General features: G+C 37.4%; 1 protein-coding gene and 1 pseudogene across 2 annotated transcripts; one reads left to right on the top strand and one right to left on the bottom strand.

Moving 5' to 3' along the window:
• The first annotated feature begins 1,077 nt into the window (after positions 1-1,077).
• On the top strand, positions 1,078-2,641 carry LOC116132572 (annotated as a pseudogene).
• Positions 2,642-10,189: 7,548 nt separating this feature from the next.
• On the bottom strand, positions 10,190-14,596 carry LOC116132558. Of its 2 annotated transcripts, none has more exons than XM_031418225.1 (10): positions 14,306-14,596; positions 14,184-14,234; positions 13,178-13,291; positions 12,257-12,712; positions 11,403-11,845; positions 11,206-11,305; positions 11,035-11,094; positions 10,841-10,930; positions 10,631-10,750; positions 10,190-10,546 (listed from the first exon to the last, which is right to left on the bottom strand). In XM_031418225.1, the coding sequence occupies exons 3-10, from the start codon at positions 13,283-13,285 to the stop codon at positions 10,235-10,237; spliced, it is 1,689 nt and encodes a 562-aa protein (XP_031274085.1). In that variant the 5' UTR covers positions 13,286-13,291; positions 14,184-14,234; positions 14,306-14,596; the 3' UTR covers positions 10,190-10,234. The 2 variants fall into 2 exon arrangements, with proteins under 2 accessions (XP_031274085.1, XP_031274084.1); XM_031418224.1 differs by having other exon boundaries at positions 14,337-14,596.
• Positions 14,597-14,634: the final 38 nt, after the last annotated feature.

Below are 14,634 nucleotides of genomic sequence, written 5' to 3'. Positions count from 1 at the left end.
TCTCTCATTGCCGACTACAGCAACGCAATTATGAATTAGTAATAAAGTTGGCTGGTGTTCACATGCCAATACCCAACTTAGTATCACAGTCCCTTTGGAGAAAGAACAAAAATTCTTCCAACCAAGTCTATTATATTGAATAAATTAATAAATAATGTTTACTGATAAGAAAACTTTTACTCGTGTCCTGTCACTCTTTCAAACTTCGCCCAGCGCTTGCACATACTCAATTGTTACATCGACAAAGTAAACATGAATAGGTATTTTTCGTCATATATTATTAGGATTTTCTGTTTGATAAATAAAAATACTAAATATCCTTAAGTTTGGTATTTTAGTTTTTTATAAATTTAAAAAAAAAACCCCTAATGTTTGCTAATTTAACTAAACACCTCAATGTATAAATTTTTTGTAAAATCACAAAACACTCCACCACCTGTAGTGCCAGATTTTTAGCCACCACCACCGAAATCTAGCCAAAAATTACGTTACGACACAGATCGTGTCGTAACTATTTTCGGACCAGATTCCGCCCATCACACGTGAATCTATGTCGTAACAGTCAATTTGGCCTTTTCTGGCCAGATCCATAGATCTGGTCCAAAATGCCAGATCTGGTCAGAAAATGCCAGATCTGGCCGTCGAGGCAGTCTGGCGTCGAGGCCGTAAAAACTCTCGACGGCCAAATCTAGACGAGATGATCTGGCCTTTTTCGACTAGATCTATGACAAGTCTGACCGAAAAAGACCATATCGACGCGTACGACATAGATCCGAAGAAGGTCTAGTCTTAACTCAATTTTCCGGTTAGATTTCGACGATAGTGGCCAAATCTGGCACTGCGAATAGTAAAGGTGTTTTTGTGATTTTAACAATTTTTATATGTTGGGTGTTTTAGTTAAATTAGCAAACCTATGAGTTTTTTAGAAATTTTAAATTTATAAAAAACTAAAATACAAACTTTTAAGATATTTAGTCTTTTTATATTACCAAATGAAAATCACTAATAACACGACAAAATATCTTTTATTATTTCAAAACTTTAAATACCACTTTATCGTTACCGTAAACCTTGGATATGTGTAAGCCGATCAGGCCTCAAACTTCGTCATTCTCGTCTTTTAATTCCGCCAAAAACCTCATTGGTCGTGACACTATCATGCGCATCCTCCTTTACGTGCGCACATTACACGACTTTGGTTCTTCCTTCTCTTTCTCTTTCTGCCCTTTCCCTCACCTTACCCAGTTCCAACCGTCAACCGCGTCCAACGTGAATCCCACTAATGATAACACTATTATTGGTCCTTCCCAAAGACAGAACCCCCCACTAACATTTTTGTATAAATTGTCCCTAATTCTATGTGCAAAACGAAATGGCAACCCACGCCACCGATCCCACCCCACTCGCCCCACTCAATCCTCTCAAACCCGCCGAACTCGCTCCTCTCAATCCCCTCGTACTCCACCGAACTTTTCCGATCCTTCTACTTCTTCAACCAGCGCCGAATACGCAGCCCCCACCTCTTCTTCATCTCAATTCAAACCTTCGTCTTCAGGTACATCCATTTCAAGTCGACTTCTTTATCCAGTCTCCGGGAATCCATCTCCGAAAGCCCTAACATCTTAGTTTTCCGAATTTCGGGCCGCCACTAACATTTCTTATTGAAGAACACCTCTTCGTGCTTCCTCCAACTTTTGGCGCTGCAACTTGCGTGGCCGTGACGTCATCATATTTCCAACGCAAGTTTCGTCGAAAACTCCAGATGCAACATTTGAAAGAGAGATTATCGGTGATCTGTCGGAGCCACCACAGCATCATCAGTTACATGGCGCTTCTATATCCTGATGATTATATTTATCTCGTTTATGAATTCATCAACGGTGCAAATTTATCTGATTGTTTGAGAAATTCAAAGAATCCGGATTTTACTGTATTGTCCCGTGGATGTCGAGAATGCAGATCGCCACAGATCTCGCACATGGCCTTGATTACATTCATAATAATACCGGCTTGAACTTGACTCTTGTTCATAATCATATTAAGAGTAGTAGCATTATAGTGACGGAGCCGTCGTTTAACGCTAAGATTTGTCATTTCGGCACGGCTCAGTTGTGCGAGAATCGAGGAGGAATCTGAAAGAAGAGATAAGGTTCAGATTTCGGAAAAGTGACCGAAATATCGGAAATAATGGAGAAGAACCGGGTGTATCGTTAAGAGATCGAGTAGTAGAAATGCAATTCGAAGGAGTGAGAGGTTACATGTCGCCGGAATTTGGGAGACCGGAATTCCGACGCAGAAATCGGACGTGTACGGTTTAGGCGTGTGTTATATTGGAGCTTTTATCAGGTGAAGAGCCTTTATAATCAGTTTGAACAGTCACGTGGCGAATTCATGAGAACTTCGGTGACTGAGACCGCTAGAATTGGCGATGAACGAAGGGTGATGATGGCAGTGGAAGGGAGGGAGATTAGGAATGGATTGATAAAGACTTAGGGATTCTTTTCCGATCGATGTGGCAGAGAAGTTGATACGTGTCGCATTGGAGTGCGCTGATGTTGATCCTGATAAGCGGGCCAGTATATGGGACGCGTGTCGCGGAGATTTCGAAGTTGTATTTGGATTCTCGGGTTTGGGTGGATAAATTTAAACCTCCTAGCGACATAACGTTTCTCTGGGGCCGAGATGATGGATGCGGGTGGCACTGGCGGCTGATAAATTGATTTTTTTTTAAGTTAGGCGGATTTGATTGTGATGTAAGTATTTGGATATTGTAAATTTTTTGATTAAATTGTTGAAACTGAGATTAAACAAATCTAATTGATGGACAGGAGTTAATTTTTCGTTTTATCAAAGTCTTTTTCTTCGTTTTGAAGTTAGAATGAGTATAATTAATTGTGTTTTTAAATTAGAGTTAACGAACTGTTTTTCATCCAAATAATGGATCAATAATTTTTCTTATCTATAAATTTTAAATATCACTTTAAGTATTATTATTTAAATTTATTTTAGCGGTGAACCAAAAATAATTGGTCTAAGATATTGAACTTTTGAAGAGGGGATACCATGATCATTTGGTATGGAAATTGGATTTTGATGGTTAACCATTGTGATTGATCAAATTTAACTTGAAGAAAGTGATTGCGCAACCTTACGCCGTTCATTACCAGCTATTGGCGAAGTCAATCAGAGTAAGGTTAAGGGTTTTAGTAATTGATGATTAGGAAGAGAATGTAGTGTATGGGTTGCAACGATACCAGAATCGAAAACGGAATATAATTTAGTAATAAGTTGTATTTTAAAAGTTTGTAGATGAAAAAATTTATCAAGCCATTATCGTTCATGTTTCAAACTTTCAATGGAGTGTTTAGGTTGAGACTTGAGACCCATTACCAAGTTGACGAAGAAGCGAACTGTATTAATTCATTTTGGAAAAATTAAAAGTTATAGATGAAAAATTTTACCGCTATTATTTGGTTAATGTATCAAACTTTTCAATGTGAGATTATGTTGAGACTTGAGACCCTTAACCAAGTTGATGAAGAAAGCGAACTGTATTAATTCCTTTAAAATATTAAAAGTTTATAGATAAAAAATGTTATCAGACTATTATTTGGTTAATGTTTCAAACTTTCAATGTGAGGTTATGTTGGACTTGAGACCCATTAGCCAAGTTGATGAAGAAAGCGACTGTATTAATTCATTTTGGAAATATTGCTTGGTGACTTCCAACCAAAAGTCAAAACAAAATTGAACCATAACTACAAGATTTGTTAATATTCCTTTTTATTGGATGTGGGAAAACAAACCCATCAACCTTGACTACGAATATCAAATTCAGAGCAATATGGAAACTATTTGACCTGCAATGAAAGATCATATGGAATACCATATTTAAGGATTTTATAAATTAATTAATCCATATTCTGTTTTTTAAATATTTCAAGTTGATGTAATATAATTAAATTTAGATACAGGATATCCTAATTGTTAATACCCTCGCAGTTGCACCCGTACTGCGGTTCGGGTACCCGAGTAAACAGGCAGGTACAAGTAACCAATATTACCCGTATCTGACCCCGTTGTAAAATAATGGGTGGACCGAGTATACCCATGGGTGCCTGCGGGTACCCACACAAAAAAAATATTTAAGGTTTTCATCTCATTCTCATATTAACCCACTGCCATTAGAGATGGCAATGACTCGATATTTCGGTACTCGACCGGCCCGTCCCGTCCCAAAAGGTCGGGCTTTACCTGATGTTCGCGGGGCTTGGTCTTAGGCCTGGACCTGATTTTAAGGCCCGACCTTGGTACGGGCCAGGCCTGGGTATGTCTTCAAACCCGTGCCGACATTTTAGTATTAATTATATTAAATTACCCTTATACTATATATTAATTACAAGATTATCCTACAATATATACTCATTTCCCAAACCCTACATGAATGGATGACCACTTTATGGAAAGTTATTTATATATTTGGTGGTATTAGAAAATAAATTAATATTTACAAATTGTTTCTAGAATTAAAAATATAAAAAATTTGAAATTTATTAGTATTTAAAAATTCACAAAAATGGGCGGGCTTGGCCGGTTTGAGGTTCACAAAAGCCCATCGGCTAGGCTTGGGCTTTACTTGTCATATCCGGCCCATCAGGCTTAGGCTTTACTTGTCATACCCGTGATGGCTCAGGCTGGGCTTGGGCCTTTGTCATGAGGTCGGGCTTGGGCCCTAGGCCGGATACCCGATCCTAGCCCGCCCATTGCCATCACTAACTGCCACTGCTTCTCATTCTTCATTTTTCTACTTCCTTCCATTAACCTTTCATTTATAACAGACCATTCTTTTTCTCTTTTCTTCTTTCCATCCACTGCTATCTTTCCTCTCTCTCTACTGCGGCAACGCAACTGCCACCTCCTCCATTTTATGGGTATTCGAGTCAGCCCAGATATACGTATCTGCAGCGTAACAACCACCTAGAAGAGCAAGTTTGGTTCTGGTTTAGGATGGGGTCGATTGGAGGAATGCTTTATGGGCTTTTGCTTGGGGATATTGTTTCCGATTCAGCAGATTGTAATTTTTTGATTTTCTCTAGTTTTTTGTTTGGCAACTTTAGTTGTTAAATGTTAAGTTAAAACTTTTTTTTTTAATATTTTTTTTTTTTTTGTTTTTAAATGTTGGATGGAATATTGTGGTTTCTGATTACATTTCTTTTCCTTTGTGATTAGGTTTGTATTTTGTAATTGAAATTTGTGGTTGCTTATTTGTCTTTTGAGTAAACGACATATTCCCACCCAAGTTTTATGAAATCCCAAGTTGGTACCCCATGTTACATTTATTCCAGATTCTCACTCTTAAGGTGACAGAAAAATGTTTGATGTAATGGTAAAGGGGTAAATTCGTCATTTTACGTGGGCGACACACATTAGCAGACCGCTGCCTCTAACACCATTCGACGCACGTTAGCAGACGTGTCCCCACGTTTTTCACCCCCCTTTTTTCGACGATTCTTCCACCCAAAATCACCCTTGTCACCACCATTTGAACCCCTATCCTCCCTTCTACAAAACCATACCCTTCACAACCCCTTATCACTCACCGATCGTCACCACGGTAGCTGCAACATGCGACTGTTTTTTTCTGGTTTCTGGCCGTTTTGAACGGCGAAACCCCAATCACCACCACCTTTTGACTCCTTCGCATCGTCCCCTACAAAACCCCTAACCTTCCTAGCCACGACAGCTCACTGTTTGCCGTCCACCACTTCACCAAAAAATGGCTAATGACCATGAACTCTCGATCGGCAACGATGACGAAACGTGTTGCTGGCGACATGGGTTTTATAGATTTGGAGACGTTGGTTGCAATGGTGGTGTCCAATTGGATTTTTGCCGTCGAAATCGACCGGATCCAGTAGAATACGAAACACTAAGCCTAATACCAACGATTGGAGGGGCCTATAGTCGAGCCAGAGGGGTTTTGGATGACGGACTACGTGGAAGGTATAGAGGTGACCACGAGTTCGACGCCGTCGGAAACAACCCAAATCAGGCTATTTTCGATGAGGGTGTGTTAGTGACCGAGGGTGTTTTTGACATAATTGAAAAATAAAATGGTAAGTTTTATTTCTCTACTATTTAGGGGTTAAAATAATTTTTAATTAGGGTTAGGGCATTATGATAATTGCACCCTCTAAACCCTAAAAATTGCTAACACTGTTATTTAAAGGGGGAATTTAGAATAAATGTAACCTGGTACCAACTTGAGATTTTGTCAAACCTTGGGTGGATATGTCGTTTACCTCTTTTCTTCTGGATGACTTAATGATATTTTGGGGAGTTAGGGATTTGAAAGTCCTTGTCAAGGAATTGAACATAATATTCAGTAGGTATTGTATGTGGTTTTTTTTAAGTTGATTAGATTTTGAATTTTAATGTGTTTTTTTGATTGAGGATAGAGGTGGGCTTGGGACTGGGCCCAAAATCCGGTCCTAGGACGTCCTTGAGAGGCCTGGTCCCATAGGGCATGGGCCCTCCTGGGCCCGGGCTTGGGACCGGTCCCAGGCCTGGGTCGAATTTATTTTTTCAATATAGTCCCTATCAAATTACCTAAAACCCCCTATCATTTTAAATAAACTAAAATATGAGGGCTAAAATGAAATTTGACAAAATTTATTAAAAAAAAAAAGTTTTAAAATAACTGTTGCTGCTGCAGGCCTGCAGTAGCCAACGGTAATGTTTTATTTTAACCGTTGGCTGGCAACGATCACAGCCACGGTTATAAGTTAATATAAATTATAACTTTTTTTTTTTTCATTCCCCCCCCCCCCCCCCCCCCCCCCCCCCCCCCCCAACTACACTATAAAGAACCCTAAATCTTTCATTTTTTCCACACCAATCATCTCTCATTCTCTCAATCTCTCTACTCCAATCTCCAATCATTTCTCATTTTAATTATTCTCATTCAATTTATATTTATATTTATAATTTATCATATTATTCAAATTTTTTTCTATTTTCAATATCATCATAATTTCATATTATATTTAATTTCTTTTCATTTAATTATTTATATTTATCATAAATTTATAATGGCTTCCCCAAATCAATTTTACTTCTATCCAATGAAGAAATGGAAGGCTTCAATCCTTTTCACCATTTTCTCAAAGGAAGCAGCTTCAATTCCACAACCATATTGGTCGGGACGAGGTGAGCCAAACACATACGAGCTGTGAGTCAACGGGCACGGGCATAGCCCAACCCCCCGACCGTCAAAGAGGGTCGTGTCCATGTATGGCGATACTTCACCAAATCAAAACGGCCAAAGACAATGGGGAGGGGGAAGAATCGTGTGGGATATGTAATTTTTGTGGAACCATTATTGGCGCTGAGAAGGAGAATTCGACGATGCGACAACACGTGGGAAGAAGCATCACCAAATAATGCAGTGCCCGATGCATCTTCAAGCGGATCAGGTAGACAAATTCAAACTCAACTTAATTTTAACTCCAATCCTCAACTCTCCAACATGACAATAAAATGCACATGTTGCACGAGAGAAATAACAAGATATATAGTTGCTACGGACTCTCCCATTTATTTATCTGAAAATCCTTTTTTTATTCATATGGTTAAAACTGCATTTTTCCATATACTGCTGTTAGTAGAAGTACAAGTAGAAAAGATACTAAAACTTTATAACAAAATAAATAATAAACTTAAAAACAAATTTCAAAATTTTAGAAATATATCTATTGCACTTACATTAGACATATGGGCTGTAGATCAAAAACCAATTTTTTAACTGTCACAGTACATTTCTAGATCATAATTGGGGTTTACAACAAAAATTGATAGGTTTAAACCATTATATGAAAAACATAGTGCTGAAACTATTTATTTTAACATTCTTGAAGTTTTGCAAGAATATTTATTAACTGATAGAGTTGTAGCGCTAACGCTTGATAATGTAGCTGCTAACACCGTCAACAATCTCTTTATTTGAAAAGAAATTGGATCCGCATGCTGAAGGCAAATTTTTTCACCAGAGATGTGCTTGCCACATCATCAATTTGATAGTTAAAGCATGTGTAGATGCTATACATTTGAAGATGGAGAGGGTGTGCAGAGCTATCGGATTTATCGTTAGCGGTAGCAATAAAAGATGACAGGAGTACGTCAAATATTGTAAGCAAGAGGACCCACCGGTTCGACCTTTGAAGTTATGTACATACATGCCTATCCATTGGAACTCCACCTACCTGATGTTGGAAAAAGCTTTGCCAACCGCGAAATAAATTACAGATTTCGTCAACCAAAATAACCATCCAGAGGAATTTGTCAGCTATGATGACTGGGCGGTTTGTGAATTTTTTTATTCATTTCTTCAAATTTTTTATGATGATATTAATACATTAAGTGATATTTATTATCCAACTACTAATTTAGTGTTAGATATTTTACTTCAAATTTCTAAAACTTTTGCTCAATATAGATATAATAACATTTTAAGTGAAATTGTTTCAAAGATGGAAGAAAAATATGAGAGATATTGGTTAGATATTCTATTCTTATATGGATTAGGCCTTGTTCTAGATCCTAGGTTTAAATTACACGTAGTTAACTATATAATTACTGAGATAGGTCATCATTTAGGACATGATTATATATCTTATTTGACTAACTTTAAACAAAAATTGGAGAGCTTTTTTTGTTTATATGAGAACAGATACAGTGGAAGTGGAAGTGGAACGTTCATGAGAGAGGATCCGGACCTTAATGTAGCTCTCCGTCAAGGATCGAGCAAGTGGACGTATGTGGAACGTGGCAGAAGTAGCAGCTCCAGCTCATACATACATAGACCAAATGAGCTGAATCGTTACCTACAAGTGGACCTGTCCTATATGACGATGAAGGAGCAACATGATATGGATATTCTTCAGTGGTGGAACCAACATGAAAGTCGACTCCCCATTGTAGCCCAAATGGCATGTGACATTTTATCTGTGCCGGTTTCTACAATTGCATCTGAGTCAACATTTTCAACGAGTGGTCGAATTGTTGAAGACAGAAGATGTTCTTTAACCGATGAGATGATTGAAGTGCTAACGTGTTTACGGGTTGGACTCATGCAGAAAGAAGACTACAACAGCACCCTGAAGATCCCGAACTACTCGAACTCTTTAGAAATACTGATTTGAATGATGTAAATACTATTGACGATGAAAATGAATAATTTAATTAAAAAAAATTATTTAATTGTTTATTTGTGAAACGTGAATGTGTGAAATGTGAATTTATTTTAAAAATTAAAATTAAAATTAACTATTAATTAATTAATTAATTATTTTTTAAAAACTTACTAATCTACCCTTACAAAATACTAAAAACCCCCTATAAAATTTCGTTTCGCCCCTAAAATATAAAAAAAGATTTGGGGGGGAAAAGAAATTGTCGAGGCCCATAGGACCGGTCCGGGTCCTTATTTTGCTCATGGGCCTAGGCCCAATCCCAGGCCCATGAGCTACTGGTCCCATTTGGGACCAGTCCCTGCCCACCTCTAATTGAGGAGGTGAGGAAACTAAGAAATTTTATGAGGAAGTGAGTTTTACTTGATTTTGATTTTGTATTTAAGAACATGTTAAAACATGGCTGACCAGCAGGTCCACTCGTACCTGCACAAGCGGATACAGGTCATACATATTTTTACTCATTCCAAAATTTCACCCGTTTACCCATACCCGTTTTACCCGCGACCCACAACTACCCGACCCATACCCGCTCGGCCTGCCCGTTTGCCAGGTCTAATTGTTAAGATATGTTTCCCATGGCAATAACCAAACAGATATGCTTTTCTTTTAAAACCTTAAAGTAGAAGGAAGGATGAAGTTTCCTAATTCCATCATTAACATTATCCTTTGACATTGATGATGCTTAATCAACTTTAAATAATATGCTAAACAACCAAGTCTCAACCACCACAATTTCCCACCTAATTAATATTCCTCTTCATACCCATAGATTTCTGGAATGAACCACAGTGATGAAATAATTTCAAAATCCCATATTCTCAGTGATTCGGTAACATTAGAATGATTAATCATCAAAATCAATGGAGGAAAAATGTTTCAACATTCACATGTTTCTTATATCCATATACAGACTGCAGGAAGTAAAAGCTTCTTATCCTTGAAGCCATTGTGTCAATTTCCATGTAAATTATGTAGCATTAACTTTATATTGCTAATAGATACTGGAACTCAAAGTCATATGGGATCTTCTCTACTGAAGTAGAGATTTTGCCACTGTTATGGCCCTGCCTAAAGCAATCCACCATTGATTTTCTCAGCGATCCAGATGTAGGCAACTGATGGCAAACCCACTCCACCAGTGTATCGATGTCCATCGCAAAATCATTCATGTTTCGTATCAGAAGTTCTGGAATTGCAATCTTTCTTGTGTTGGTCACCACGATTGAAGCTTGCAGATACTCTAGCTTTGATTTCTCCAACTCGCCGATAACACCTTCAGCTGTGTATATTCTCACCTGCACATACACAATTTTAATTTTCAATTGAATGAGAATGGTCGGAAGAAGAGCATGGATGGATATTTGTTTTGTCTAAGTTACCGCCGGTGACGAACGGGTTCCATAGCAGAGAGCGAATGTGACATTAGGATCCGTGGACTCGAGTCCATAAAGGTTACGAACGATGGCTTCTTTATCATCCTTTTCACCCTTTTGATCAACCTGTGTAATGAAAATTTATAAACCAATCAATCGAACATGATAAATTAGTTGCATAAATATACATCAAACATTCTAATCAGTCATGTTTACTTCTTTCTTCTTGGAAGATGGTGGCCTCCTTAAAACATAGTGCTCTATTGCTTGAGCATTTATGGTGTTGCCTCCAATGTTCAGAGTTGCCTGAAATGGAACCATTTACAGTCATGACTAATTGGTCATGGAACAAATTTTGTATCCCTCTGATTTTAAAATTCAATCAATGTAGCCAAACAATTAACATATACCTTGTTCATTAATGCGATCAATTTCTCTGGAGTATTAGGCACTCCATATTGGAGAAATCCCTAAAATTGCGATGGAAACAGATATAAAATGAGCTCTTATAAAAAGAGTAAGAAATAAAAAATTAAAAAAAAAAATAAAAAGGAGAAGAAATGGCTTTGTCCATAATATACATGCATGATACAAGCGTTGAACATGTTGATCCAGAATGCTAATTTCTGCTGGTATGTTAACACTCTTAAGTTTACCGTCTGAAGATTGTTCATCAAGATCCTGTAGTCCACAAAGACAAAAGGCGAAATCAAATGAATGTAAATGGGCATTCCGGGAATATAGTTGTGCAACTATTTCAGGAAGTTTTGCAGCATACCTTAATTTTTTTATCAGAGTTACAGAACTGGAGCTTGAAATGCATTTTGGATCCATGGAATTGGATGAGAATATAACCAGGTTTTTGTAATGGCCAATGTCCCTTGGAATGGACTCTTCCACATCGAAAATACCATAAGGATCCTGTTGTCTGGAATCTTTCTGTGACATAATGTTCGACTTTGAGTTGGAGATGGTCTCAGCCCTGAAGCTCCTTGAACTTAAAGAGGCATGCACAGACCTGGAAACAGGGCCTGATTTCTCTAACTCAATCGCTCTTGCTGTTCTCAATAGCCTAACATATATAAAGTTCAAACACTTCATGATGTTCTCAGACAGCTTGTTGGGTTGCCAATTCTGGATATTCTCTTCTAACAGAATTGAACCTGACAAAGATTTCGGTGGGAGATCCATGGAGAGCTCTGTATTAATACGTTCCCTCGGCTGAAACAAAGTAATTCAGAACATACAATTAGTAATCTCATTTGCAACGTTTGAGTATATTTCTCAGACGCAATTTCTCCATTACACCAACGCCAGTGGTATTGGGTTACTGTATATATACCCGATGCTATGACAGCGTCGGACGCATTGCAACTGCACCGCAGCACCGGTGCCAGGTTTTGACATCGGGCTTGGTGCTGGTGCATATAAGTTTTCCCTTAGCGCGCCTACAATATTATGTATTTACAAACAATCTGAATACCCCACGGTTTAATAAAGTTTGCTTTGCTATATAATTACACCAAAATCGTAAAGGAGATGAGTATAATATACTAATCTTACGACCATCAAATAAAAGCAAATCATATACAAATTGGAATAATAAACTAGAAAAATGAAGTTGAAGCCTACCCTTGGGGTTGGATGTCTAGGATCTCGCAACGGCGAAGCTGCAGGCTTCAGCAGTCCACTTTTTCTGGGAAATTTATCTTGAAATTTAGCCTCCTCATGGAAATGATTTTCTTTTTGATCACCGAAGAATGTTAAGTTTCCCATTTTCTCATTCGTTCTGAAGTCACTGAGATTATAGTCACCTTTTATAGCTTTACTAATGAAATGCAATGCCTTGGTCTCAAATGCCATCTTCTGATCGTTACCATCTTTGTTCATAGGGCTTGATGAATTGTTGTTCATATTTGTTGAGTAGGGTTGAAGGTTGTTTAGATTACCGCATTGCCATTGCTTTGATTTTGCTTCCTTAGTCATTTCCTGTTCGTGTTTCAAACCAAGTCGAAGTTGAGTAATTTGGCCTTCTAATCGAGTGATCTCGCTCTCAACCATAGCTAATTCTGCTAAGAGCTCCTTCGCCTGAGTTTATCATCGGAATAAAACTTTAGACTAATATAATTATTCTCTTCTATCATCCTTCTAAAGAAGAGAAAGTCCAAATAATCAAAATGGAATAATTAATATACAAATTTATCACTTCAATGCATCAAATAACATACGATTTTCAATGAATTGATGAATACAATTTTTAAAATATGAAAAAAGGAACCAATTTTAGTCAAATTTCTGTCAATTTTTTTTTTTTTTCTTCTTTAAGAATGTTACAATGAGGTAATAATTTTTACCATTAGCCCACATTTTAAGATATTAATATGACAAGATATAAAACTTTTTACAGAGTCAAGGTGCTAGTGCTAAACTTCTCTAGTGAATATTTCTAAAAAAATCAGTTTTCTACATGCAACTCCAAGAAATTAAATTACTGTGTTTTGGTACAGTGTGGCTGGAGCTATATAATGAAAACTAAAGGAAGAAAGAAGTTACCTTAGGAGGAAGAAAATTTGGGATAGGAACGGCAGCATCATGACTGTGATGTATGCCCGCAAAAATCTCATGCATTTTTTCTTCTTGCTTCAGCATTTTTTGAAGCATGGAAACCTGCAACATGAACTAATCATCAACATAGATGAATAATATTCTTCACCACATCATCTTTTTGCTTCCAAGCAAAAAGGGTAGTTGAATAATTGCACATATATGTCTTTCAATGATAGAGTTGCTTTAAAGTCTGTGTAAATCATGTCAACCTTAGACATATTGTAATTCATTGGTTCTTTTGTGTAAAACTCTTCCATAAAATTTAATTTCTTTAAGGTAAACATCAATATAAGAAAAAAAACAATTCAAGATTCATAAGATTTTCCTACGATTATATGCATAGGAAGGCATGGTTAATATTTCTTTCTAGCTCTCCCTTTTGTGGGAAAGAGATGAGAAAGATAATGAGTGCGGAGTATGGTTCTCATTTATTGCTATCGTAGAGTAGGTTAACCATATACAGCAAGGTCGGTAATCGGTTGGTTGAATAGAAAAGTCTCTTTGTACTTTTAAATTGCCTTATGGTGTATGGTGAGATCTCATGAATTGACTTTAGGACGCAGAATTTAACCAGAAGCTTTTTCTGCAACACATGGTGATAATTATTTCAAAGTCGATCGACCGAAGACTATTTATGCCTTGAATTAAATGCAATTAGATTGTTGTATTCATATGGCGGCCTAGGGAAATGCTTAAGTTTTCTAAATTTGATCACTAGAACAAGCCGTTTATGCTGTACTTTAGAGGATATGCATGTAATTAAACTACGATGATTCCTGGGATGCAAACTGATCGGAAGTCTTCCAGTTCACAAACTTTTCTTCTTGTTCATCAAGAAATAAAATTAACAGCTGTATAACTCATATCTACATTGTCTAATGGCGGTAATCATGATGTGAACAAGGAAACTAAGAAACCAAACTTATAACATAAATATAAAACACAGTCATACCTCTCTTTCAAGTTCCTCTTTCTTTTGCTGCCGACTGACCTTCTTTCTTCTCTGCATTACAATTTTAGTTAAACCAATATATCAGAACACAGAAACCAATATAACAACACATAAACACTAACCAAAACCAAGTTAAATTAATCAATGAATTACTGTCTCCAATGGGATGCTAAACGAGACGCGTCCCTGTTGAGTTGCCATGCAGGATTGTTGGTTACTATTGCAAGACTTCAAGCGAGCGCCCCAAAGCCTGGAACCGGACCAAACATTTAAACAACAATGAGGGAAAGAGAAGAGGTTATGATGACGAGAATGATGAGTAGAGTAACAGGAGTCAGACTTAGAGGCAAAGGAAGAGCAACGGGTGGGTAATTGAGAAGATGAAAAGGAGCTATCAGATTGAAACTGAGGTTGGTTCATGGCTAACCGCCTGTGTTGTGAGTGGGACATC

Source organism: Pistacia vera, unplaced genomic scaffold, assembly GCF_008641045.1.
Source record: "Pistacia vera cultivar Batoury unplaced genomic scaffold, PisVer_v2 Contig255, whole genome shotgun sequence".
Classification (NCBI taxonomy): Eukaryota; Viridiplantae; Streptophyta; class Magnoliopsida; order Sapindales; family Anacardiaceae; genus Pistacia; species Pistacia vera.
The sequence above is the reverse complement of the archived record's forward strand: the minus strand, read 5'-3'. Positions and strand labels throughout refer to the sequence as shown.